Raw genomic sequence first — 18,000 nt, 5'->3', positions numbered from 1 at the left:
CGGAGCGCCGGGCGCGGGGCGGACCCCGGCGGCCTCCCGGGCGGCGGCGGTCGCGGCGGCCGGAGCATTGGGGCGGAGGCTGCTTCCTGGAGGGGGCGCACACTCCCCTGAGATCGCTCTTTACCTGACGTGAAGCCTGTTCTCTTCTTGCCTCTGAGCCCAGGGAGTGGGGTACCTCTCTATCCTACCCCAAGGGGGTGCCCGTCGCCTGAGGAGCCCCCAGCCCATAGCCCCGAGTGGCCCTAACCCCACTGCACATTACTAACCCTATGCAGCCCCTAATCCCAAGGAACCCCCGAGTCCTTCCCTCGAAAGTTCCTTCCTTTCATCCATCCCCATAAGTTCCCCGTTTAAACTCTTTCGGAGCCTCCCTCGCCCCTAACGCCTTGTCTTAGCTCTCCTCTCACTCCTTCACTCGAGGAGTCCCCTAGCCGCCACCCTAGGGGCCCATTCTCTTCCCTCCAACTGCTTTCTCCGCAGGCCACGCCATCGCCTCCTAAATAGCTTTGCGCTCCTTGAGACCCCGAATCTTCGCTGGGCGAGAGACTCTCCCTCCTTGTGTCACCCGTTCCACACGACTTTTTTCCTTTGGGTGGCATGAAGCAAGAGGTAAGGAGCCGAATGGGAGGGGGTCACAGGGTGTGCGTGTTCGGCCCCGGGCCCGGCTTCCTGCTGCTGCCACACTCCCTCCCCGGTCGCAAAGCGGACCCCTTCTGTAAGTGCGGTAAAGACCGGTTTTGGAAGTCACGGTGGCCGAGTGGTTAAGGCGTTGGACTCGAAATCCAATGGGGTTTCCCCGCACAGGTTCGAATCCTGTTCGTGACGGCCGTTTTTTTCCCATCAGTATGTGTTAAAGGAAATCCCTTGTCTTCACACGCCTTTCGTGCACCTCCCTTTCTGTCTAGGAAATAGAAGCCAGGTCTCACCCCCGGATTTGGGGGAGGGGGATGAGAGTGATCACGGGAAGCTTAATTATGCACAACTGTATTGGCTGCTAGGACACAAAGCACTTTAAGAATTCTGTAACTTCAGGTTTGCAGGCAGAGTTTCGGCATGTTTCATTATTTTGGGAGGGCACAGCAAAGGATTTGGTGAAAGGGTTAACTGTTGATTGGGAACATGAATGCCTCTTGTGCCACAATAGTCAAAACTGGAGTTCCCTGGGGAAAAAGGGCACGCTGGCTTTCATGACCAGATGTCACATATTGTAGGTCTGATTACAATGAAGACCCAGGAAACAAGACATTGTCTCACCGGCATTTCCTTGAGGAGATGCACCTCCTCAGGTATCACAGGGCTAGAGAGGAGTGGCCTATTGAAATACCAACACTGCCAATCTAGCTGGAGCTAGAGTGTGGGAAGATAACTTACTTTTTATTGAGTGCTCATTGTGTGCCAGTACTGTTCTACGTTCTCCGGGTTCCAAATTCCTAGCTAGGGAATTTATCTTCTCTAACCTCTAACCCTCCTGTACTCACCTCAGCTAGTTCTTACTATCTCCAATTTCTGACTGTGGGGAATATCTAGGATACTAGTTGACGATGTTCTTTTTGTATTTAATTTCTTGCACAGCTTCAATTCCAAGTAGGATCCACAGAGGGCAGGGGTTCATAGAGCTTTTTACACATTTACACTTTGGAGTTTCCCCCTTTCCTACCATTCCTCATGCTGTATTTTCCAAGATCACCCTCACTGCCTCCCCTCCACCTCCCATTCTCACTTTCCATCCTGCAGGTCTGTTTACTCTTCCTCTGTAAGGCTCTTGATTACAAAAGCTGGAACCGATCAGTCTACCACCACCATCCACTAGGTTGCATGCAAGGCATCTCCTTTGACATGCTTCTGCAAAAATTAATTAAAATAAAAACAAGTTATATTTATTCTACTTCCTATTTATTTATTTTTAACATTTTAAAAAATTGAGTTATAGCCAGTTTACAATGTTGTGTCTACTTCCTATATAGATAGTCTCAACTGTGTCCACTTTTCTCAGGGGTGAGTACAGGATGGACCTACAACCTGCCAGAGCTTTCATTTGGAGGGTAGGGGTACTTGTGAGGACTAATGAGTTGCTCTACGTAAAGCTGCAATAAAGCATCCACACTGTAGCAGAGACTGTAAACCCTACCATGGCTGCTTTCTGTGTTCCACGACCTGGTTCCTTTTTTTCTCCCCACTCTTCCATATTCACTGTGTTTCATCCACTGGTATTCTTTTAGTTCCTGCTGTAGTATTTATCTGTGTTCATGCTGTTCTCTGCTTGAAATAATCTTTCTCATCCTCACCTTCTCAGTCTTCACTTACATGTTGGTTCTCCTGAAAGTCTTCTCTGACCACCTGTCACCCACCATATCCTACACCCTAATCTTACTATGTGAGATGGTTGTTTTTTCACATGGTTATGTGTACATGTTTTAATCTTTACTAAGACTGTACTGTAAGCTTCTTGAGAGATAGACTGTGTATTTTGTTTGCATCTCCACTACTAGGCCTTAGACATAGATGTGATCAAAAACGTACTGAATGGATGGAATCTAATGGGCTCAGTACTGGACTTCCTACCAAATCCCACTTTGCGCATGCTCTCAAATTTAAACACCTAGAGAGCCAAGACCAAAACTGACCAGCAGAGGGCAACCGACAACTATGTTGTGAAGAGAAGAAGCACTCCCCCCACCCCCATGGTTTACAAAATGGAGGATCTGGACCGAGAATAGCGGGCTGAGGTTATTCGGTACTTGAGATCCTACCTTTCACTCTCAAATACCTCCCTTGTAACTTTCGGGGTGAGGGGCTAAGACTTAGAACCTTCGTGTATGAGAGAGAACTTCAAATTTTTATCATCCTCAAAGCCCACAACTCCACAATTCTTTCACTCTTCCATCCCAACAAATCCTGTCTCTCTATCCTTGTATCTTTGTGTTGCATAATCAACACACACACACACACACACACACACACGCCCCCTTCTTACATATTTACTACGTTCTACTCACGGGCATTCTTTAGTTTCTGGCTCAGTATTTGTCCTTGCTCATCCATCTGCCCTGATGTTACCTTCTCCACCTGTGCTTGCAGTCTCACTCATTTCAACCACCTAAGGAACCGTCCATAAATATTCTTCCATAACAAGTTAAGATGCTCCTGTCCCACTGGTTCAATCCTTCGTTAATTCAGGACAAACAGAACTACACCTTCACCCGACACTTCCAAATCACCATGTTGTATTCTACTTTTTTTTTTTTTTTTAAATAAAATGTATACCTTCTACCTCAGCTTCATGCTATCTTTAATAACACTGTGGCAGAAAACTTTGCTATGTTGAAAACCATTGATTTATTATCGGGCTTCAGAGACTCTGTACTTTCTTGTTTTTCTCTTAGAACACTATTTCTCCATCTCATTTGTTTTCTCCCTTCCTCTGTGGCTTTGTATGAAAGCTGCATTCTTCTCTCTCCTCCCAAGACAAAAACCCCATGCCACCATCCCGGACATGGCCTCTCAGGCAAACCGTGGTCCTGTATCTCCCTCTGCCTATATGTCTGCGTGTTCATCTGCATGGCTGAGCTAATGTCTCCTAAAACACAAACAAAACTCTCTTTCCCAGAATCACGTTCTCAATTTTTCCCATTTAATACGATTATCTTAATTTCGTCTAGTTTCAGCCTTAAGAATTACTAGACATTTTCTTTTCCCGTGCCCATCATTCATCAATCATTGCCTCTTCCATCACATCATCTAATTCACGCTTTTGTTACAATGGCCTTTCAGGTGCCCCAGTTTCACCATTTAAATCTCTAAAACACAACTTTCATCGTATTAATCCCGTCTAGGAATTTCAGAGCCCCATCTGTTCAAACACATGCTCCTATTCTCGATACACTCTGCCTAAATCACCCATTTTTAATCCTTAATTCTTCCCAGTAAGATACCACCAATCTAATCAGGCTAGGCGCCTCCACGTCACAGCCTAATTCCTTCCTTCTCTCGTGAAGTTCCTTCTGTCTCCACCTTATAACCAATGACTAGCTAATGCCACCCTATACTGATTTTTTTCAGCTACAATTTCTTAGATTTTAATCAAATTTGCTTTTACCTGAGTAAAAAGCTAAAGTGGGGAAATCTAACACATAGGAACTCACTATCCCCTTCCAAGTTGTTGACTTGTTCCAAATGTTAAGAGGCTTGGATCTCTGCAGTTTATCCAGTAAAGCAAATTAGAGGACTTCAGCTGAAATGATCTCAACCTACGCTTATTTCAGGAATGCTGTCATTGCACAAAACATTTCTGGAACTCCTTCACAACTAGTTCATTAGCCAGATTTAAATGATTCATTACTTCAAAATTTCTTTTAAAAAAAAAGCTGAAGCACTAGCCACCTTTATCACTCATCTATTTTCCAGATTTTGTTGCAGATTACTTCTGGAATTCCCCAAGGTCACATTCTTAGCCTTCTTGCTGTTCTTTCCTTTAGTGGTTGCATTCATTCTTAGAATTTCTTCATCATCTTTGGGCAGATAACTTGCAAATCCACCTCTGTAATCCTAACTTCTTGCTCTTGAGCTCTAGACCCACATTTCCATTTTCTGGCTAAACCCCTCTGTGTGGAAGCACTTCCAACCCATTGGCCCCCAAATTAGCTCATTACTTCACCCCCAAAACCTGCTCATCCTCTTCTCCCTATTCAGATTAATGAACCTATCTTCTCATTCAGACTAGAAATCCGTCTTTAGCTGTGACTCATCTTTGGTTACCTGCCCTGTGTTATGTGCAGTGGTTGGGAGCTCAGGCTCTGGCATGACTTTCAAGTCCCAGTTCTGAGTATTAGCTGTGCTAATTTTGTCCTTTGTCTTGGTCTTCCCACGTAGAAAATGGACATGATAATGGCATCTTTTTATGAAGCTGTTGGGATGACTAGATGTTTAATACTTAGTGCGTGACTCACAGTAAATGCTGAGTCTGGCTGTTGGCCCCTTTCCTCACTGCTAGGATCTGATTCTATTCAGAACTCAACTCCAATGATTCCTCTGAGAAACCTTCTCTCCTGCATCCCACCAGGTATGTAGCTGACCCCCTTCCTCCTTGTTGTCCCTTTGTACTTAGTTCTTACCTATTAGCAACATGGTATTCTGTGTTTTCCATTATTTGTTCAAGTGTATGTCAACTACTAAGCTGCACATTCCTTTCAAGGCTTCTCAATTACTTGTATATCTCAAATGCCTAGAACCACATCTGGCATAAGACAGGTATCAATGTTTGCTGAGTGTATCTAGTCAGTTACTAAAGCCGTTGACTTTTCTCCTCTGATGTCTCTTGTCCCCTTTCCTGCTCTGTTTCAGGCTCTAATTCTCTTTTGCATGAATTACTGCAAAGCTTAATAATATCGCCATCAGACTCACAAGTTGGAAGTCACTCTTCTCAAAAACTACCTATAAAATTAAAGTCCAAACTCCCTGCCCTGTATTCAAGGCCTTCCGAGAATCGACCCCAAATTATTTCTAGTCTTATCTTCCATGTGTTCCTTCAACAAATTCAGATTCTGATTAACTAGTCTCTTCCTTCAACAAATCTTTCACCTCTATTTGTTCTTATTCATGCTATGATCTTAGCCTAAAACAGAGGTTGCAAACTGGTGGACCCGATGTTTTTGTTTTGTTCTTTTTTTGGCCCACATTTTTAAAAAAATTGAGCTAATATTTAAAAGTTGTGACATTTAGTATAAACATTAGGGTGTCCAAAAGTTCTTGAAAAATAGGGGCAATGTTGGGCCCTGTTCTCGTATAGCAGTAACCAGGCGGAGCTGCACTGCCAGCTGCCCCTTGTCTCAGGGCACGTGTCTGTCACCTTGCCAGCTTTAAAAACATCTCTCAAGTGTACAGTGGAGAGATCAGAGTAATGGTGGGACGGCTGGGCCTACGTCCTGATGTTTCACAACGTAAAGAACATCTCTCCCGTGATGTCTTTTATCCCCAGAACTGTTTAACTTGAATCTCTCTGACTCTAGACCTAGTTCTGTTTAGTAGAAACAGGGGTTAGAAAAACAAGTTAAAGGACACTGTCAAGAGGCAATCCATCAAATCCAAAAGGCCACTCTCCAGACAACTGGCCCAATTTCTTCAATTAGTGTCACCAAAAAAGATTGTTCCAGGAATCCAGACTAAGAGGGTTAAAACACGTAACTGGTGTAATGGCAGGGTTCCTGGACTGGATCCAGGGTTGGACAAAAACTAGCTCCAAAAGTACTTTTCTTAGGACAATTGAGGAATTGTGAATATTAATTTAATATTAATTTTAAGCATTTGTTATTTCGGTAGGAAAATGTTCTGACTTTTCAAATGTATACTGAAGTGAAAAATCAAAACAACCAACCCTCTCTGCACTTCCCTGCCCATTCTCCTGACCTTAAAAGTCCAGAATAGGTTGGCAACTTTTCTATAAAGGATCAAATAGCAAACCTTTTAGGCTTTGTGGCCATAGTTCTATGGGAACTACTCAGCTCTACTGCTGTAATCTAAAAGCATCCATAGACAATATATGTAAACAGAAACGGGCATGGCTACGTTCCAATAAAACTTTTTTTTACAAAATCAGGCAGCAGGATACAAGCTGTAGTTTGCCAAACTCTGATCTAGAGCAAACACTGTATCTCCTGGAAAAGTCTTTCCTGGAACCCATCAGAACTGTGGCTTTCTCTTCCCTCTGCTCACATAGGTGCCATTTTGCTACATGAACCACTGCCCCCTCAGTCCCACTCTAGTGAGTTCTTGTAGAATAGGCACTCAATGAATAGTTTGCAAAAACCAAATCTACCCTAAAAAGATTTTGCATCATTCATGACATTCAAAAGAATGAACAGCAGCTTCTGAAAGTAATTTTGAAGCTTTTTTTTTTAAACACTACTGGTATCACTAGGGTACAAATATTACTGCTTGTGCTCTAGGTTGTGATTTGTTCATCGGCATTTTTAAATCAGACCTTGTATTTATGAAAGTGTAGTAGATCCAGTGGGCACAGGAATGCCCATATGTGGGTGTTTTGTGGGGTTTTTTTTTTGTTTTTTTTTTTTTGCCCCACTAGAGTAGCTAGAGTACTACCAAATTTATATTAGGTGCATGATAAATGCTGAAGAAATTTAAAATATAGCACTGTGGTAAAAGATTATTTTCTCATGATAGGAAGATGGCAGCAGATGCCTACAAAAGGGCTTAGCAAGACTTAGCAACCACAGCAGGTGCAGGTGTTCCAGGTTCTTTCCCTTGTGTTTACCTTCTTGGTTAGGACACAAGGGTGGAGGGTTCCTGCCTGTGATGGAATCCCAGACTCCAAAGCAAAGGTGCTTGGGTGACAAGGGAGAAAGTTACTAGCATATCATCATAGAAAGTGTCCTGAAATCCCAGAGCACCTAAGAAGATGTGGATTTGGAGCAAAGGTAAACCCTGAAAAGAATACAGTTCAGATCACTAGTGAGAGCTTTGGTTGTACAAAACAGGGGACAGGAGGGAAGGACACAGGAGGGCACGCAGGGCAAAGAAGATACGAAGTGCACTCCTCCCAGACAGACATCCTCCTAAAACAGAGGCTCTGAGACAAGAGTGGGTTACAAAGTGGGGAGGAAGTAAGGGGAATTAAGGCGAGAGAAAGGACAAGGCAGAGGAGAACCTTCAAGAGGGGAGTGATGTGAATTAAGAATTTAGAGTTGAGTAAAAGGTTTATTAGTGCAGTCAACACCGTGGAACAGCACATAAAACACAACCAGCAACCTGCAGAGACACTAGTGCAAAGGGTAGGGAAGCCTTTACTGAGCTTCCTGGCTCCATCTGAGGGTGACGACAGGAGGGTATGGGCCTTGGTAAGGCGGGCCAGGGCAGTGGGGGTGGAAGAAATGTCGTAACCAGACTAAGTATAGCAGCGTTTTCAAATTCCTGAGCACAACGTCCTGGAGCTGGAACATATGACGACTGTTCCGCACGCCCTCCAAGCTGTATCCCTCTCCTGCCCACAGTCCCACTGGGGCCATGACCCAACTACCCAGACCTACAGCAAGCTGGCCCGGAGAGCAACTCCAAAAAGAGCAGCAGCTGTTACACGGCCATCTCTCTAACCCCACCTCCCACCTGCTTATTAAGACCCACTACCCACTACCCCACACCCACCATCTCCTCTCCTCTTACTCTGCCAGTCACCCTAGGGATCACAGCATGCCCTGGGCAGCCTGAAGTGGAGCTCAAGTCCTTGGGGGCCTGGGTGAGGCAGAGTACAGCCTGTACTCAGGGGCATACTTTCTATCCCACTTTGCCTGGTGAAGCTTAGAACCCAGCTGTTTATCTCCAAGGAAACCAGGGGGGTGGGGGAGGCGCAAAGTGGGCAGGATTTCTTCAAAATTAATACTCTAAGTCCAGAGTTTTACAATGAGACCCTGGATAGGCTGGGAGCAGAGTTCTCCAGAGGGCACAGGCATCGATGCTGGACTGTCACATCCATCACTGGAATAGAGGAAGCTCCTCATCTCGGATGGGTTATGGAGGACTGGGACAGACATAAGTTCAGCCAAGGACTCCCTTGGCCCTCCTATATTAAAGCCAAAGGTTGTGCTGAAAAGGAAAAATATAAAACAGATCCCATCCCTGTCCCACCCTATCCAGAATCCCCACAATAGGAAGAGCAAAAGTTTTAAGTTTTGTTAATTTTTTTTCTTTTTCCTTTCATAAAAAAAAAAAAAAGTAAATAAATTAAATTGCCAACAATGTGGCTGGGCTGGAAAAGTGGGGTAGCCATAATCAGGCCATTCTTAAAAAAAAAAAAAAAAAAAAAGTGGGAGGGAGGGAGTGAAATATAAACAAGTAACAACGGCCAAAGGAAATTATCAAAATAACTAGTTACAATCACAGGGCTGGAGAAGGGTCTACGGAACCATTCGGGCCTGTGCCACAGAGGCAGCGCCTACCCGATTCCAGCAAACGCCAGAGAGCTGCTTCCTGCTGAGCATATTCACCCCAGTAGACTAACCCCTCACCCCCACCCCTGTCATTCCCTAACCACGAGGAAGTGTAGGAAAGAAGAGCTCATCTGGAAATTTTCAGCATCCTAACCTGCACACCTGCAGACCCAGCGGGGGCCCACACCTTTAAGGTGGGCTGAATGGGGTATTGCTTGGCACAGAGGTCCAGTCTTCCCCTAAGGGCCACCAACAATGACCGGCTGGCCTCCTTATTCATTTCTAGGGTTTTGTTCCACCCTTACCATTTCTCCCCAGAGCTGCCCTCTAAATGCTGTTTAGAGTCAATAGTCCTGCCTGTTCTGATTCCTTGGTTTTGGAGGAGGGGAACCGTTAGAGATTCCTCACTCCACCCTGATCCTCTGGAGAAAATGAGTATCCTTGTGCTTTCTGAAAATAACTGGAACCAGGGACCCTAGGCAGGAAAATAGATATAGAGGTGGGGGCTTTCCCAACCAGATGGAAAATTTACAGACATCTTAGGAGAAGAAATGAAGCAAAAGGAGGGAATCTGGGTTCCCCACCTGAAAGGCTGAGCAGAGTGCCCCGGGGCCCCCCTTCAGTGCCAGAAGAGCAGGGAGATGTGTGGCTCAGGTGTAAGCCACGGTATTAAGGGAAGTGGGGAGGACTCAGGGCCCCGCTGCTGGAGTGACAGGATTTTCTGATTTTCAACTCCTCCTCATAGCCCGTCGAGATCTCCTATATCTCTTCCACACCATGCGCAAATATCATGACAAGCCCCGGCTCCTGCACCATGTCGTCACCCATGTGCTGGTTCTCACAGGCCATGACGACGACAGCCTGCTTGCCAGGGATGCGCTTGGCCACGTAGTTCTCATAGTAACGCCGGTTCATCTGCCTTGTCTCTAATGTGGCCAGACCCTGGGGCCAGCTCCGCTCATGGGCATTTTCAATCAGCTCGTTGACAATGGAGGCAGGACAGCCACTCTCCACCAGGGAGCGCTTGATTACCGCCTGGAGCACAGCGTCCGGGGTCGAGATCATCCCTCCCCAGCGGGTCACTCTTGCTGGCTGCAGGGAGTTCACCCACCTGTGTGGAAGGAGTTGGAGGTGGTCATTCCAGCTCATCCCCTTTCTCTGCATTGGCTTTTCCTCCAAATAGGAACGACCACCCGCTCTGCACTCAGCCTAACCTGATTCGTCCTTCTTTCCTTCCATCATTGGCTCAGAAACTTCAAACAATTCCCTGGTTGGTCCCATCTAAGTCACTACATGTTTCTCACCAGATTAAACTCCTCGACTATAGGGTCCCTGTTATTTTTCTTAAAAATTTCAATACTTATTAGCACATGGTACCTGGCATGCAGGAAGCACTCCACAAACATGTACTGAAAGAGCAGCTATCCCCCTCTGCTGTGTCCCGGGCAGCACTGTGTGCTGTATATACTGACTCACACTTAACAGTTTAGTCTATGAACTGTACAGAACCCCAGAACTGAAAGGGATCTTAGATTTTGCTTGTTTACTTTGCTTATTCTTGCTACATTTTACATCTCTTTCCTGGATTTGCACCTTCTTCTCTGAATTGTAAGCCCCCTGAAGGCATGAACAATATCTTCTATTTCTTTTTGGTCCTCCTAGCACTCCACAGGCCTTTAACAGACGGCTCTGTACATGTGGGTACCCACCTAATTCTTGGGTAAGTTTCCCCTTCCATCCACCCAAAAGAATGAGATCCTCAAGATTATCCCTTTCTCCTCCAGCCTTGTTCTTCACCCCAACATCTGAGAGGCGGTGGCCCCAGCCCAGCCCTCTTATTACCCTCCTTCTGCCACTGCCCTGCTCCTCCCCCGCAGGGCTCAGTGCCAGGATGTGGAGTGACTCCACGTCCTGAACGACACTCACTCTAGGATCTCGTTGTACTCAATTGTCTCCTCCAGGTTCTGAAGGTTGGGGTTGACACTGCGGATTGCACGCATGTATGCCTTTAGCAGCTGGATGTCTCGCTTCTGTTAGAGGGAAGGAAGATGAGGGATAATGGTTATGACAGACAACAGACTAAAGACAAAAGTTTGTCTGAGAATGAGGGAAATCAAGAGATCTGAGGAACAACCAGACTGGAGGCTTCATGAAGACAGGGATACGACTGTCATTCACAGCTCTAGCCCCAGTGCTTAGCAAAGTGCCTTCAAGGGAAGGCATTTGATAAACAGTAGGTGAATGAATGTCACTGATGGGAAGAAGGGAAGCAAGAAGAGCTCCAGTCTGATTGGCTGCTAAGCACAGAGTATGTACTAACCGAGGCTCGCAAGCACAGGCACCGACCTGCCACTCACATCGGAGCCTGTCACCCACAGGCACAAGGTTACAGCTGCCTACAGAGGACATGTTCTGCCCTGTGTCCTCTGGGCCCTACCTGCTCCGCCAGCTGGTGTTTGTGTTCCGCTGAGGTCTTCTCCAGCTCTGCAATGCGTGTCTGCTGCTGCTGGACCACTGAGCGCAGGTGCTTAATGCAGTTGTGGTTTGGCAGCTCATCTTTGGGCATCTCCAGGCTGCCCCCCAGGGTGGGAAAAGAATAGGACAACAGGAGCATTCAATGATACATGTGGCCAAAGGTGCACAACTGCTGAGAGCGCTCTCTCCTACCCCAAATTTCTAACATGCAGTCATTTCTAACATTCAGGCTCCCTCTTGTTTATTTCCTTCACCACCTTCTGCCCCACTCCCCTCCGTCCCTTTGCTGTCTACTTTCTCTGGGGGTCCTTCCCTCTCTGAAAGTGGCTCATCTCCCACGTGCCTCTCCTTCCCCCCCTAGATTCTGCCTGTGCACTCATTCCTTCTGAGAAGCACTAGATTCACGGCCTAGCTATCAGCACTTAATCAAATATTTCACACCCCAAAGAAAGAAAAAAATAGGTCCAGAGGGAATATGAGAAGGCTGGAAATTAGAGCAGTCAATCTGACAAAGAAAAAGTAGTAATGGACAAAAGGGAGGACTAAAGTAAGCGAGTTTTTAGTGCTATCACACAGATTGCTGAATTGCTGTCTCTCTCCTTTTATTAAAGCAAGAGCAAAAAGACCATAGCTGGGAAAGCAGCACAAAAGTGAGATCCTGGAGCAGGGAGCCAGGGGGGCCAAGAACACTCTTTGCCGACATGCACAGGAAACTCCTCAGCGAGTGAGCAGGGGATCCAGAGATGGGGTATAAATGGGAAGGCCCTTATCTGTGTGGGCAGGAGGAGGGTAGGAATCTTACCCACATCCCTGTTCACAGGTCACAGGCCGTTTTGGGTTGTGCTCACAGTCACTGAGGTGAGACATGAGGTTGTCAAGCCGGACAACAGCACTGCAGCCAAACACAGCGTTGTCGCAGGCAATCTGCAGCTTTGACAACATGTTCCGCATGATCCGAGGTACTGGGCGCAGGTGGGCGACCGTCACAACGCTACGGTCCACCGGACACGTCTGCTGCTGAGAGAACCACTGGGTGATGCAGGCGTTGCAGAAAGCATGCTCGCAGTGAGGCGCCTAGAAGGGGGAGTAGGGCAAAAGGGGCACAAGAGAATTAGCGGGAGCTAAGAGCCTGGGTACACTAACTCTGCAAAGCCAATCAAGCCTCTGAGCAGCTTCTAGGACCAGAGGTCCCCGGGGTCACAGCAAAGTACGGATCTACTATGGGCCAAGCATTGTGGGCGACAGGCTTCAGATGTGTTTCCTGTGCTCAAGATTCCAAATGGATTGTGACACAAGAAAAACAAAGTTATTTAACAACAAAAGATATAAATAATATTCCAAGACAATGGGAGAGATGACATAAGGCAATTATTAATTGCTAACTGGATTATATACACAATAATTGCCAAAGAAATCCAGAGGGTGAGATCTTTCCAGTCTAGGTCAATCACGGCAGATATTTCTGAAGAGGACAGGATTTTTTTTTTCCACATAAAATCGTACTTTTAATAGTATATAAATTATATCTCAATACAGCTGTTGAAAAATACCCAAAACTCAAAAAACAATACCCCAAAGTCTTTCAACAGGGTAAACCTCAGCCACAGATGAGCTCACTAATAAGATCTTCTGAACATTTAAGGAGGAAGTAATACCAATTCTACACAATCTTTCCCAGGAAACTGTAGAAGAAGGAACACTTCCCAACGTATCCTACGAGACTAGTATTACACTGATACCAATATCATGAAAAGACGTTATAAAAAAAGAAAACTACAAACCCATATCCTTCATGAACATAAATATAAACATTAACAAACTTCAGCAAATATAACTCAGTTTATAAAAAGATAATACATTATGACCAAATGGGGTTCATCCCAGAAACGCAATGTTGGTTTAACATTAGAAAATCAATCAGCATAGTACACCATATTAAATTACATACACCAAATTAAATTAATTTTGTGAAAAACACAAAATTATATGATCATCTCAGTAGATGCCACACAAAGTTTTTGAGAAAATCTAACACTCTTCATTTTAAAATCGATTTTGTCTGATATAAGTATTGCTACTCCAGCTTTCTTTTGGTTTCCGTTTGCATGGAATCTTCTTCCAGCCCCTTACTTTCAGCCTGCATGTGTCTCTAGCTCTGAAGTGGGTCTCTTGCAGACAGCATACCTGTCAGTTGGTCTTGTTTTTGTATCCGTTCAGCCGGTCTATGTGTTTTGGTTGGAGTGTTTAATCCATTTACGTTTAAGGTAATTATTGATATGTATGTTCTTATTGCCATTTTGTTAATTGTTTTGGGTTTGTTTTTGTAGGTCTTTTTTTTCTTTCTTCTTTTTGTTCTCTTTTCTTGTGGTTTGATGACTAGAGAAGTTCCTTTAACATTTGTTGTAAAGCTGGTTTGATGGTGAATTCTTTTAGCTTTTATTTATCTGTGAAGCTTTTGAATCCTCCATCAAGTCTGAACAAGGGCCTTGCTGGATAGAGTATTCTTGGTTTTAAGTTTCCCCCTTGCATCACTCTAAATACATTGTGCCGCTCCCTTCTGGCCTGTACAGTTTCTGCTGAAAAATCAGCTGATAACCTTATGGGAGTTCCCTTATATGTCATTTGTTGCTTTTCTCTTACTGATTTTAATGTTTTCTCCTTATCCTTAATTTTTGTCAATTTGATGACTGTGTGCCTTGGCATGTCCCTCTTTGGGTTGATCCTGTGTGGTACTCTGTGCTTCCTGGACTTGGGGTGACTGTTTCCTTTCCCAAGTTAGGGAAGTTTTCAGTTATTATCTCCTCAAAAATTTTCTCAGGTCTTTTCTCTCTCTTCTCTTTCGGGGACCCCTATAATGCAATTAGTGCATTTCATGTTGTCCCAGAGTTCTCTTAAACTATCCTCATTTCTTTTCATTCTTTTTTAATTTTTTCTGTTCTGCAGTAGTGATTTCCACTCATCTGTCTTCTTGCTCACTGATCCATTCTTCTGCCTCACTTAGTCTATTCTTGGTTCCTTCTAGTGTGTTATTCATTTCAGTAATTTTATTCTTCAACTCTGTTTGGTTATTTCCAACTCTTTGCTAAAAACTTCGCTCTGTGGATCTATACTCCTCTTGAGTTCTCTGAACATCTTTGCCACCATTACTCTAAACTCTTTCTTGGATAGATTGCCTAAATCTTCATCACTTACTTCATCTGGGATTTTATCTTGTACCTTGGCCTGGAAGGTATTCCTCTACCACCTCATACTGTCTATTTTTCTACTTGAACTTTTTGAAGAGGATAGAATTTGATACAGGTCTTGAGGGATGAGTAGAGATGAGGGGGGCAAAGATTTACTGGCTAAAGTTCAATATAAGAAAGTAAAACAAAACAAAAACCTTGAACTTCTGGTGAGGGGTTAAGGGTCCTCTCTTGGTGGGCCCAAGCTCTTATTTCATGAGGGCCCATCTAAGGCGTTGCTCTGAGACCCAGTGAGCAGGCCTATGCTCCAAAACAGGGCAAGCTTTTTTTTTTTTTTTGTAGAATCACATTCTTTTCAGTTTCATAAAGGTATTTCAGCCTGCTTCCCTGATAATTCAAAGTGCGAGGATTCCCTGGCCTTTGGGGAGACACTATCTGGCCTCCAGTGGGACAAACACAGCAGGCACTCAGTAGATGTGGATGAATGAATGAGTAACTGGAGTGCCTATTCTGTCCCTGCAGTTCACGACGTCCTTGAGATAAAAAAAGAAAGACAGTTTCTACCCTCAAGATGCTCACAAACACCAAAGTCTGTAACAGAAAGGTTTCATAACGAAAGAAGTCATTCTCAGTATCGCTAATCCAACTGTCAGTACATTGTATTTTTCACTTAAAGACATATTTGATCCTTTCCAAAATCTTATAGACCCTATTTCCAAAAAAAATCCTAAATTTGTCCACTTTCCCCAACTAACCCAGTTCAAGCTATCTTCTCTCATCTACATTATTTTTTTTAAATTTTATTGACGTATAGTTGATTTACAATGTTGTGTCAGTTTCAGGTGTACACATCTACATTATTAAATATGTCTTCTAACTGGTCTTCCTACTTCTGCCTTGCCCCTTTATAATCCATTCCACATTCAGCAGCCGGAGTACTCATTTAAAAATGCAAACTAGATCATATCCCTTGCCTGCTTGAAACTTTACAATGGTTTCCCATTGCACTTAAAATAAATCCAAACTCCTGCTCAGGACCCATAAAATTCTGCTTGATCTGGCCCTGTGCCTCTGGCCTCTCCTCGCCTCACACCATGCTCCCAGCACCGAGTTCAGGCCATTTGGGCTTTCTCTCTGTTCCTTGTCCACACCCTACTCATGCCTGCTCTTGCTTTTGCTGCTCCCCTCTGCCAGAATGCCTCCTGGCATTCAGATTCCAGCTCAACGGCACCTCTTTAGTGACCTTCTTCTCTAAACCTGTCACCTCTGTGGAAGTATACAGAATGTGCTACATTTTGTGCAAGAAAGGTGGGCAAATATATATATAAACATTCATACTTGCTTATCTCTGCCCATATACACACTGGAAGGATACCAAATAAACCAATAAACATGGTTATCCATGGGGGGATTAGCTAAACTGGGACAAGAATGGACGCAAGAGTTTTCACCGTGTATCTTTTTATACTGTTTTGATTTCTGAACCGTATGAATTCGTCTATTCAATAAATAAATAAATACGATGTAGGGAAATCAGCATCCCTATCAGGGGCCCTTCTACCCTTGGAAATGTATCTGGTAACCTCAGAAGGTAAAGCCTGGGGGCTGGGGGTGGTTTCTGCCTTAGACAGTCACTTCTCCACGTGTGACTTACCTCAAATGATAGTGCCAGAAAACAGACAAGGCCCTGCCAGGGTGGGGAGGGAACTGACACACCCCATGACCTCTTGACACTGCCAGGAGAGCTTGCTCCACACCCAGCCAATCTGCTTCTGAGGGCAGTAGGCGGCAAAGGCCTAGGCAGGGGATAGGTCCAGGGCTAGCTGTCATTGATGCAGTCTGATTTTCATCCAGCTTAGGCATCTGTGCTCTGGGGAGTTGAAAACTGGACAGTAAGAATAAACTTCAAGGATCGAGGAGAGCTCCAGGGAGCTGTATAAGCAGTGAGTAGGCGAAGGGCCAAGAGACCTCACTGACTGGTGTCCTGGTTTGCAAAATGGGATTATTTCCAGCCAGGCAGGAGTGATGGAGGATCAACTGGTATTTACAGAGTGTGGGCAATAAGGACCATACAGGATGATGTCCCATGAATACAACTGTTAAGAATTCATCTCACTCATTATACTTGCCTGGTTAATCATGAGCTTCTTCTCATACCTGCCCCAGGAAGACACAACTGACTCTGGTCTGGCAAGGCTGGTAGAGAAATGACCTAATGAAAATGGCAGCTTTCATACCGAAATGCAGAGTATATGGCTACATCAAAAATTGTTTTTTTTCAATAAATCCCAGGAAGAAACTAGGTCAGTACATACAGTTCCCCTACTTCCTATTTGTTAAATAGTAGGCAGACAGAAGAGGCCTGAGGGGAGACTGGCTGATTACCCGAAATACTACATCATGAAAATGCAGAGAACTTCTTGGGAGAGTCCTGAAGTTCAGTCATGGGTAGGAAGATAGAACCTAGTTAGAGACCCTGAAGAGGAAAAGAAGCTACCAAGCTACTGTCAGAGGACAGAAACAAACAAACGCTTCACAGCACAGCAGTCTCACAGTGACCTCAGAAGGAAATCTGAACCGCTGCACTCCTGCGGCGTCCACCTCTAGACAGACTCTGGGAGGCCCCATTCCTCTTGTAGCTGCCACTGCTCCTCTGCACCAAACCTCTATTCTGTGTGTGTCAGGAGTGTGGGGAGTGGGGACAGGGAGCCAGGACACACTGACTTCCCCATTGGCCCCATCACCTATGAATATCTCCTACTAGCTCCACTGCCACCTATTGCCTCACCAAAGCTGCCGTCAGACTCACCTGGACTGGCTCCTCCAAGACTCCACTGCAAATAGGACAGATAAGGTCTTCGTCAACATCCCCCTGGAAACGGGTTACATCATACCCCATGTCTCATCACTGAAACCCAGGTCCTGGAAGGAGCAACAGAGGAAAAAGAGGCCAGTTCAGAAGATCAGATATGTGCCAACTTGATCTCATTGCCAAGATCCATTCATTTGTCCAATAAATATTTACTGAGAGCTTACTATGTGCCAGTCATTTGGGGGGAGGTAGATAAAGCTGACTCAAATTTAATTCTAATGGGAGAAGATATTATATAAGTATACACTTAGAATATGAAATGATAAATGCTTTTAGGATAAGCACAGGGCGTTATGAGGGCAAGAGATGTGGATACCTAACCCAGGCTGAAAGGAGAGGGAGGTTTTGAGAAGTTTTCCAGAACTAGGTGTCACCAGCAAGACACACAAGACTTAGCTAGGCTGGGTAGGGGGGCAGGGGGAGGCAGACCAGGGTGGGACATAAGAGTTTTAGGCACATGACATAGTATATTTAATGGCCCAGAGCAGGAAGGGATACGATGAGTTCAGGGAATTATAAACGGTTCAGAAAA

The 18,000-nt window shown here is 45.0% G+C and overlaps 1 protein-coding gene, 1 long non-coding RNA gene and 1 other non-coding gene across 3 annotated transcripts; 2 read left to right on the top strand and 1 right to left on the bottom strand.

The window, feature by feature from the left end:
* The first annotated feature begins 12 nt into the window (after positions 1-12).
* On the top strand, positions 13-17,626 carry LOC105086371 (uncharacterized). The gene is made up of 3 exons (XR_004140431.2): positions 13-171; positions 481-609; positions 16,451-17,626. It is a non-coding gene; the product is annotated as an uncharacterized LOC105086371 (long non-coding RNA).
* On the top strand, positions 744-825 carry TRNAS-CGA (transfer RNA serine (anticodon CGA)). The gene has a single exon. It is a non-coding gene; the product is annotated as a tRNA-Ser (tRNA).
* Positions 7,691-17,518, bottom strand: RNF41 (ring finger protein 41). Its single transcript, XM_010976872.3, has 5 exons — positions 17,406-17,518; positions 12,214-12,485; positions 11,374-11,509; positions 10,863-10,966; positions 7,691-10,047 (listed from the first exon to the last, which is right to left on the bottom strand). The coding sequence occupies exons 1-5, from the start codon at positions 17,493-17,495 to the stop codon at positions 9,696-9,698; spliced, it is 954 nt and encodes a 317-aa protein (XP_010975174.1). The 5' UTR covers positions 17,496-17,518; the 3' UTR covers positions 7,691-9,695.
* Positions 17,627-18,000: the final 374 nt, after the last annotated feature.

This window comes from Camelus dromedarius, chromosome 11, assembly GCF_036321535.1.
Source record: "Camelus dromedarius isolate mCamDro1 chromosome 11, mCamDro1.pat, whole genome shotgun sequence".
Lineage (NCBI taxonomy): Eukaryota > Metazoa > Chordata > Mammalia > Artiodactyla > Camelidae > Camelus > Camelus dromedarius.
This window is presented reverse-complemented; position numbering and strand designations above follow the sequence as displayed.